We start from the raw sequence: 10795 nt of genomic DNA, 5'->3' as shown, positions 1-10795 counted from the left end.
AACACAAACTCTTTCATGACGTCTCTCAACCCTTCACTGTGTATTAATCCGAGAGAAATCTTGAAAACGTGTATTAAAAATTTAATATAGGAATTTTATATATTGCTTTTTATAGCTTTGGATGTATTAATAAAACACACACTGACCAAAGCACTAAATATAGTAAAAACATTTACGTAAAAATTTCGGTTACGTATTATCGCCTTCATCATATAACATGTCTGATGAAGGAGCTGATAATCTGCCGAAATTGTTACACATGTTTTTTTAATATATTTAGTACTTCGGTCAGTATGTATTTTAATAACACACACAGTAGGAATGATAAGATAATTCTATTAATTTGCAGTATCTTTTCTATATTGGTTCTTCCAAGATGGATTGTACGCTTTACTACGGAGCGACGAACACAAACAGAAAGGATAGAAGGACTTCTTTATGAATTCTACATATTGAAACAGCAAGTTTCGGTATGTACTATGTATAGATACCTAGCAGTCTTAGAGCTAAATTTTAAAATTATAATTTTAGCCTGTATTCCACTTTTTTTTTTTCTTTTTCTTGAAATTGTTAATTTTAGTCCCAATTATCTTACTAGACAACAAGGTGCACTGTGCTCCTATCACAAAATCTCCACCTCTTCTCCATAAACCAATAAGGTGGATTTACACTTAGACAACGACTTTTGTTAATTCAGAGATCCACTGAAATCACCGACCCAACTGCAATATCTAATTCATTTTGTACAGTAGCTTCTTGTAAAAGATCTTTGCTTGTGTCAATCACGTTTTCTGGCTTACTTGTCGTACTGTCTGCATTTATAGCCACTGTTGAATGTTCATTTTGTTCACTCTTTTCTGTGAGGTGTGGCTGGTAATGTGTGACTTTATGAACTAAATATTTTCTCTTCAACATAAAGCCTTTGTTACATATCTCACATGTAAAAGGGGTCTTGGCACCGCTGGTGTGGAACTTCTTTGTGTGATTCGATAACTTCTTCTCACTAAAGAAAGCCAGCTCACATTTTGAACACTCGAATTTCTTCCCATAATGTTTCTTATTCTGATGAACGCGAAAACCGTCCTGAGACTTAAAAGCTTCTCCACAAATTTTACACTTCCAGCGTACAGGATCTGTATGTTTTAGCATGTGCTTCTTAAGTGATCGCCTACAGCTTAAACGTATATCACAAATTTCACAAGGAAATGGTTTATGGGTTGCATGACACATTTTGTATTTTCTGTGATCAGTCCAGTCCGATTTGGTAGCGAACTGTTTATTACAAGTTCTACAAACAAATGGTTTTGTTTTACTATGGGAGTAGAGATGAGTAGCTAATTCATGAGGTTTCTTAAAATCTGTATTACAAAGGAAACAACGTACCTCCTCTGTAATAACTGGATTGGTATTTTCATTCGACGCTTTGCTTAAATTCCCATTTTCTCTCAATATTTGCAACGAATTCATACTATTAGTTGATATTTGCGAACTATTCGTATTTGCATTTATACTTTGAGAAGGATTCGTACTTCTACTTGATTGTTCAGACATACTTGCATTTTTATTTAATTTTTGAGATGATAAGTTTGTTTTTTCTTGCGTATGTACATTCATATGTCCGCTAAGAGCTTGCCTATGTTGGAAAGTCTTTGAACAGACATTACATCGAAGCAAGTGTCCCATCAACTGCTGATGTTCGAGAAGGCTTTCCCTGGACGCAAACATTTGGTTGCAGAAAGAACATACCATAGGTTCATGTTTAGCCTCAGATTTAGGTTTAAGTTTAGGTTTAACTTCAAGGATCAGTTCTCTCACAGCTCTACATTTGACTGGGCACCAATGATTTTTTAATCTTATTTTCGTGTGAAGATTTTTCTTACATAATTTGCACGTAACATTTTCTTTTGATAAACAAGCTGTTTCATGTATACGAAATTCTTCTTCACTTGCAAATTCGCTTTGACCACAACTTCTGCATCTGTTATTCTTGTTGAAGCTCTTGGAATAATTTCTTGAGGAATATTTATAATATACGCCAATCAAAGAGGGAATCCTGACAAAGAAAAATAATCAATCAATGTATGAGACTATAATTAGGTAACATTAACAATAGTTTTCCAAACTATGCGATATAAATAACTATCTTATATAGTCCGTCTGTTTGTCAAGACGTACCAGAGCAAAAACGGTAAGAGATATTGAGTAGTTTTTCTTTTCTTTTTTCAAATCTATTCACCATCCCAAGAATAGGTTCCATCCCCTCCGTTACTCTTCTGTTCAAACCGGTAGTGGTAGAAATCAAACATTTCCGGTTTCAACGTTGGTCACCATAGAACAAAAACAGCTAATAGCGACAATCGTTTTCTTGGAATGGAGTCAGCGTCTTAGGAAAAGATATTATTCCCCATATCATTCTACTAAACCCGCAAGTGACAAAAAATTTACAACTATTCCCAGTTTTACTATTAATCTTCATAGAGCAAAAACGGTAAGATATATCAAGAAGCGGATTTATGGAATCGATTAAGCTTCTCAAGGAAAGATCTCGCGGTTTCTTGGAATCGATTTAGTTTCTCACGGAAAAATCTCGCAGTTTCTTGGAATCGATTCAATTTCTCAAGGAAAAATCTCGCGGTTTCTCGGAATCGAAAACAATTAGAAAACAAACCAACATATTCCTCAGTTCTTTCGGGAGCACAAAATACAGGACTGACTAGCAAAAGAGCACAGGTGGTGCAACAAGTGATAACAAAGCAGAAGCCCACAATATTTCTGAAAGGAAAAAACAACGAAAATGTAACGGAAGTACACCGAAAATTCTGTTCAAGTGTAAACCCGGCAAAGGAGAAAATAAAAATTACATGATTAAGGAAAATGAAGAACACAGTAATTGTAGAGACTGCTACCGAAGAAGACATGAAAAAAATAATAAGGAACAAGAAACTTCAGGAAATGGTAATGGTAGAACAACCCAAGAAGAAAAAACCATTACTCCTTATATACAGTGTCCCATCTGATTTCAAAGATGAAGAAATAATAGAGACACTCATAGAACAAGACTTCGAAAAAGAAGAAACAGGAGAAGTACAAAGTGAAATAAAACCAAGATTTCGAACTGGACCCAAAAATCAAACAAAATGTCATTTAGTCATAGAAGTCATCTCTAGAATTAGAAGAAGGCTACTACAAAATGGCAGGGTATACCTCATGTATGAGGCCCATGCAATAAAAGATTTTATAACTATTCCCAAGTGTTCGGTGTGCTGTGACTACCTACACATAAGTAAGTACTGTAAAGAGAAGAGAAGAGTCTGTAACCACTGTGGAGAAAATCATGACCGGACAAATTGTCCTAACAAGGATAAACAGAAAGTATGCATCCCGTGCACATAAAGGAAAAAACAATGTAGTGCAAAAAACGATCAAGACTGTGCAACTTACAAATTGTTATATGAGAGAACAATAGCAAGAATTGACTTTTAATAGAAGAAAATAGTAAAATAACAACAAAATCTTTGAACTATGGCAAACTCATATTAACAAAATGAATAACCAAGCTAAAGAAGAAAAAATAACAGTCATTCAACTAAATGCAAAGGGAAGCAAAACAGTAATGGATGAAATCAAAGATTTGGCAGAAAAAGTGGAAGCAGATTTGATTATTCTTCAAGAACCATATACAAGAAACAAAAAATTAACAAACATGGGAAACAATTGTATCTAAAAGTCACACAGGAGGAGACCATAATTTATACAATACAGGTGAAAAACCACAGGCAGCAGTTATAAATAGGAACAAAAATATAAAGATATTAAATATTACGTAATTCGGAGATAATTGGACTGTGTGTTTAGAGTTAAGGTCTACTTTAGGAAATTTCAAACTAGTAAACTGTTACTGCCAATATAGCATGGATATAGAGCCCTTTTTAAACAATATTGATGACTTCTGTCAGGTTTACCAGGGAAATAGTATTTTAATATGCATGGACTCGAATGCAAAATCAAATTTATGGCATAGTAATAAAACAGATAAAAAGAGGAGAAAGAGTGGAGGATCTAATAATGAACAATAATTTAATAATAATCAACGAAGAAGGAAACCCTCCCACTTATAGAAGCAGTCAAGGAGAGTCAAATATTGATCTAACAATAGCATCAACGAAGATGTATAGCCTAATAAAAAATTGGAAAGTTTTAGATGCGGCCACTGAAAGTGACCACAATATAATAATCTTCGACATAATAAAAACAAAAACTCAAGAAATAGTCACAAACGAGGGAGAGGAAAGATTTCTATATAACCCAGATAAAATAAATTGGGAAAAATTTTGGAACGAAATAAAATTACCAAAAATAGAAGATTGGAGCACCCTAGATCAACTAGCCCAACAGATAGAGGAAGCAACAAAAAGTGCAATAAAAAAATTAACTAAAACTAAAACAACAACCAGATTAGAAATAAATAATACATTTTGGACAAACGAATTACAAAATTTAAAGAGGAAGACAAGAAAAGCGAGAAAATTATACCAAAATACTATAGATAATAATCTAAGAGAAAGAAGGTTAAACAAGTACAGAAATTTAAAACAAAACTATCAAAATAAAATAACAGAAAGTAAGAAAAGAAGCTGGCAATCTTATATTGAAAAACATCTGAATATAGATCCGTGGGGAGAGCCTTATAAAATAATAAGCAAAAAAATAAAAACACCTACCACTCTTTCAACTTTCAGAAAACAAGACGGGACGTACACAAAAAACTGGAAAGAAACAGTGGAATACTTGATGAACATCTTGCTGCCAAAATACGATCAGCGGGAAGACAATGAAACACAGACACAACTACGAAAATTAATGACGGTGACTCCAATCACAGATAAAAATGAAGAAGTTAAGAATGAAGAAATAATAAATCACATTAAAAGATTAAAAAATAAAAAGGCACCAGGTCCAGACTGCATAAAACCAGAAATTAATAAGAAAAACGCGGATAAGTGGGCACCATACTTGTCAAAGCTGTTTAATCTATGTTTTAAAAAAGGACAAATACCCAGAAGATGGAAACAGGCTAACTTAGTAATTTTTAAGAAATCTGACGACAAAAAAGATGACGATCCGAAATCCTATAGACCTATATGTTTACTAAATATTATCAGCAAACTGTTTGAAAGAACAATAACGGAAAGGATTAATCGGACGAGAGTTTTAGAAAATGACTTATTACAATATGGTTTTAGGAAAGGAAAAAACACAGAAACAGCTATTAAAAGAATGATAGACCTAATAGAAGAGGGAAAAGTAGAAAAATATCAAGTAGTTATTTACGCTGACATAAGTGGAGCATTTGATAATTTATGGTGGCCAGCTTTCTTCAACGAATTAAAGAAAATGAACATCAGTAAAACACTGTATAATATAATGTTAGATTATTGTAGCGGAAGACAAATACAAATACAAACACCGGGAGAAACCATTAAAACAATAAGCACAAAAGGCTGCCCACAAGGCTCGATACTCGGGCCCTTCATGTGGGATGTTACACTACAGCCATGTTTAAATCACTTAAATAATATGCAAGAAACAATCGGTGTTGTGGGCTATGCTGATGATCTGGCAGTTGTATTTTCAGCATCATCAAGAAATGAAATAGAAACAAAAGGGAAAATAGTATTAACAGAATTAGATAATTGGTGCAAAGAAAATAAGTTAAATTTATCAGCAAGTAAACTAAATACACGGTCTTTGGTCAAATTTTAAAGAGGGATCCAATAATAAAAATTAATGATACAAAAATTGAACACGTAAATGAACTCAAATATCTTGGAGTATGGTGTAATAGTGAATAATCTGTGAAGAATGTGAGAGTGTAATAGTGAATAGTCTGTGAAGAATGTGGAAGAGTGTAATAGGAAATAATCTGTGAAGAATGTGGAAGAGTTAAATAGTGAGTAATCTGTGGAGAATGTGGTATAGCATGTAGTCTGTGAAGAGTGTGACACTACTGTCAATAGTCTGTGAAGAGTATGAGGATGGCCGGCTTTGGTATGAGTCAAAGAGTTCGTGGGAGCAAGAATGAAGTTGGGGTATGCAAGTGGGCTTGTTAGAAGTACTGTGAAGAATATTATTTAGTAGCATGGGGATAAAATTTAGTAAAGTACTTTTGAAGTTTGTGTGCATGTACCCGTGTCCGTAAATAAAGAGTACCTTAGTTTGGAAGTAGTTATTTTAATAGTAAAAGTATCAGCAGTATAGCTAGTATAAGTTTCACCAGTATAGCAGTGGCGACGAGGATGGGATTTACAATATGGCAGGTTCCAAACTTTTTGAAGCATTTGAGGTGGAAGACCAGGAAATAAGTGATTATTTGGACAGGTTTGATCAATTCTGCATAGCCATGGAGTTACCGGCCGCAAAGAAAGTGCCTACATTGATCGCGTCTATCGGGGCAAAAACATACAAACTATTGAGAGACATTTGTGAACCGGAAAAGATACAAGATCTGACCTACGCAAAAATCAAAGACAAGTTAGTGTTACACTTCCGACCAAAACTCAACACAATTTCAGAACGGTACAAATTCAGATTTATTCAACAGTCACAAGGTCAGTCCGTTACCGAATTTGTAGCCACGTTGAGACAGCAAGCAGCATTGTGTAAATTCGGCACATTTTTAGAAGAAGCATTACGGGATCAGTTTATATATGGCATCAACGACGATAATGTGCGTAAGAGATTGTTAGCAGAAGACAATATGACCTTCACAGTAGCTGTTCAAATGGCAGTGCAAGCGGAAACTATTGGTAACGACATGGCAATCATGAGAAAGAAAGAATTCGAAGAGGTTGGTCAGGTGAATGTGTTGAGTCATTTTCAAGGTAAGCCAAATAAGCAAAATCAAACACAGGTAAGGTACAGCAGTAACAGTGGAAATAGTAATAAAGCAGAACGGCACAAGGGTAAATTTTTGTGTGGTAAGTGCGGGAAACAACATAACAAATACTCCTGTCCTGCGAAATATGTGAAGTGTAATTTTTGTGGTGTACAAGGCCATTTTTAGAAAATGTGTTTTAAAAGACACGAAGCACAAGGGACTGTTGACGCAGAGGAAGTAACAGAAAAAGTGAAAGAAATTAAAGTGACTACCCCAGAAACGTCAGTAATGCAGGAAGATATATGGTTTCTTTGCCGAAAGAACCCGCTCGCAGACGCAGCAGTGGAAGATATACAACACGTACAACTACCTAGAAGTCCAAACATAAATTCAGAAAGTGACAGAACATCAGTCAGAGAGCAAGATCAACACCTACCAAGACAACACCCAGAAGATGGCAGAACATCAGCAGAGCAGCAAGATTGGCAGCTACCAAGAAGATCCGGAAGGATCAGGAGTCCACCTAATAGATTGTCATTGTAAAAAAAAAAAAAAAAAAAAAAAAAAAAAAAAAAAAAAAAAAAAAAAAAAAAAAAAAAAAACCGGGGGAAGAGTGTAATAGTGAATAATCTGTGAAGAATGTGAGAGTGTAATAGTGAATAGTCTGTGAAGAATGTGGAAGAGTGTAATAGGAAATAATCTGTGAAGAATGTGGAAGAGTTAAATAGTGAGTAATCTGTGGAGAATGTGGTATAGCATGTAGTCTGTGAAGAGTGTGACACTACTGTCAATAGTCTGTGAAGAGTATGAGGATGGCCGGCTTTGGTATGAGTCAAAGAGTTCGTGGGAGCAAGAATGAAGTTGGGGTATGCAAGTGGGCTTGTTAGAAGTACTGTGAAGAATATTATTTAGTAGCATGGGGATAAAATTTAGTAAAGTACTTTTGAAGTTTGTGTGCATGTACCCGTGTCCGTAAATAAAGAGTACCTTAGTTTGGAAGTAGTTATTTTAATAGTAAAAGTATCAGCAGTATAGCTAGTATAAGTTTCACCAGTATAGCATATGGATCGATAAAAAATTAAACTTTCATAAACATATAACAGAAAAAGCAAAAAAGGTAGCCAATAAATTACTAACAGTTGCAACGAAGGACTTTAGATTAGACAAGAAGATTTTCAAGTTATATAACAAGACAATTTTAATGGCAATCTTACAGTACTGCGTGGGCATATGGGGACACCGAATTTTTATGAATATTAAATTAAAAGAAACATTGACAAGAGTACAGAGACTTATTTTAATAAGAATAAATAACATAATGAAGACAATCCCAGCCGAAGTACTGCAATTACTTACATATGAAGAACCGATACATCTCCAAATATTAAGAAAATGTATCAAGACTTGGATCCAAAATAAAGAAATGACGAAGATATTAGAAATCACAGGAGAAATACCAAGCTGCGATGAAGATATTGAAAGAATCATCCGAACAAAATGGGAAGAATGGAAAAATTCCAGGAAAGGTGCCAGGACTAGAAATATTATACCAGATTTAAAAACAAGAGAAAGGATGGGAAATATAAGTAAAGATGTGATATAGAATATATATCAGGACATGGACCATTTAAAACACATTTTAAAAGACTAAACTTGCGAAACGATGATAAATGTTTTTGTGGCGATCTTCACACTCCGGAGCATGTTTTCTGGTCTTGCGACAGATATATAACAAACAATACAATAAAAGAAATAAGAAATGAACTGAAACAAGATAGCATAAAAACGATCATAGAAGAAGAACAAAAACTAGAAAAATTTAGTACTCTGGCTAGGCATGTTTTGGAAAACCTTTGGAAAGAAAGACGAGAAGAAAGAAGAAGAAGATAAATCCTGTGTGATACACTAAAAATAAAAATAAAATTAAATAAATTTGATACCAAATAAAAAAAATTAGCTCTGAGGAAGCCAAGAGCTAAAAACTTTATCTGTTTAGTATTTTAGTGTTAGTGTAATGTTGTAGTGCAGAACGTGTAGTGTTTGTTCTGTCAAGATGCAAAATTCAAGTCTAGATAAAAAGTAAATAAACAATAAAGATAAGTTAATGTGAGAAATTTTTGGGGAAATCTGGAGTACCGATTTCCTAACAAACAAGAAGAAAAACTTTTAGGAAGTCTGGAGTACCGATTTCCTAATAAACGAGAAGGAAATTTTTGTGTTTTTACTATCATAACTATCATTTTTAATATCACTTTTATATATTATATTAATAATTTTTTATTTTTAGTCTTTTCAGCTTTGTCTCTTTTCAGGTTTTATGTCTGTGATCGTCTGTGTATGTACTTTTGTAAAAAATAATAATTGTAATAAATATAAATAATAATTTTAAAAAAATAAGAAAATAAGGCATGGTTTATATAATTAGGTACCATGCTATAAAACAGAGCCTCACCTCAAATCTGTCGAGGACGAAAGCCGAATAGCAGAGAGAGAAAAAGTGAAATAAAAAAAAAAGTATATGAGAGAGAAAAAAGGCAGAGGCAAGTTGCGACTGCCCTATAATAAGACCGTAAGAAATCGGCCAAGGCAGGGGAAAGTGGAGGCTTAAAAAAAAAGAAAAGAAAAAGAAAAGAAATCGATTCAGTTTCTCAAGGAAAGATCTCATCTCCATTCGTATCACTCTACTACAACCGAAAGTAGTAGAAACGCATTACTACCTTCAGCTTCAACATCGATTCGTAAATAGTAATAATTGTAACAGATAGCGAGAAACTGTTTTTGGTATGGATTATGCGTCCGGTAAACAGGTTTCATCTCTCTCATTATCCTTCTACTGCAGCCGGAAGTTTAGATCTACTCCTGATTTCAATACCGAATTCGCATAGCCTGGAAGTCTATCGTAATTTTTACAATATACAACAAAACTCCCTTGAGATCAGCTAATAATATCAATTAAGTTCTTAATATATATATATATATATATATATATATATATATATAAACGACAGATCTAGCCATAATTTCACAAAATTACGATACAACTACTACAAGGTGTTACACAAGTTTGTCACAATATTTTGAGAATAGATTCTAAGCAACAAAATAAGAAAAAAAGTTAATATGGATCTGTGGTCGAAAGTGCCTAGTTTCGTAGCTATAGGGTGCCGAAAACGTGAAAAAATTAATTTTAAAGGTCCACATTTCTACTACAATAGGATCGATCGAAGTCAGGTCAAGACATCACTGGGGAACTAGTATGTGTACAATCCAAATATCCATCTTTCAGAACCTCCAGTACGAGTACAATCATTTTTAGAGAGGCTGTTTGGGAGTACTTGATCACTGTATCCACCTACCTCTAAGAATTGGTGTGTAAGTACTGGAGCATTCTTAAACATGGATATTTGGATAATTCACATATCACTTTCTCAGTGATGGTTTGACCCGACTACGATAGGTCTTATAGTAGTGGAGCTAAGAACTTTTAAATTTCACGTTTTCGGGTCCCTATAACTCCGAAACTATCCACTTTTGAGCACAGGTCCATATAAACTTTTTTCCTTATTTTCATGTAAGGAATCTGTTTCCAAAATATCGTGACACATTTTCATAACACCCTGTATAATTTACTTTATTGTGCACCAAAATTGCAACCAAAATCTAATAAATCTCCCTAAATGAGTTTTCACGAAAGAAACAGAACTTATAAGAAATACTTCTAATTGTACTTTATATATATATATAATATTCTGAAAGCAGATTTAGAAAGCCCCTTTTGAAGGTGTAACATATTGCAAACTTGTAGCTACTTATTGAGCATAAGTAAGAAGTTATGACACGATAAAGATTTGAGGAACGTAAGCCTAAACAATGGTATAGTTTTAAGATAAATTCAAATATCTTTAAATGTACTGAAAT

At 33.8% G+C, this 10795-nt stretch overlaps 1 protein-coding gene across 7 annotated transcripts in view; it reads right to left on the bottom strand.

Annotated features, from left to right (window-relative positions):
* Positions 1-537: 537 nt before the first annotated feature.
* Positions 538-10795, bottom strand: part of LOC145663044 (uncharacterized) — a 104037-nt gene continuing 93779 nt past the window's right edge. For all 7 annotated transcript variants that reach the window (XM_081729200.1, XM_081729197.1, XM_081729195.1 and 4 more), the window contains one exon: positions 538-2053. In XM_081729200.1, the coding sequence (XP_081585326.1) occupies positions 694-2053 (1360 nt within the window). In that variant the 3' untranslated portion in view covers positions 538-693. The remainder of the gene's footprint in view (positions 2054-10795) is intronic.

This window comes from Thermobia domestica, chromosome 10, assembly GCF_964235325.1.
Source record: "Thermobia domestica chromosome 10, izTheDome1.hap1.1, whole genome shotgun sequence".
Taxonomy (NCBI): domain Eukaryota; kingdom Metazoa; phylum Arthropoda; class Insecta; order Zygentoma; family Lepismatidae; genus Thermobia; species Thermobia domestica.
The sequence above is the reverse complement of the archived record's forward strand: the minus strand, read 5'-3'. Positions and strand labels throughout refer to the sequence as shown.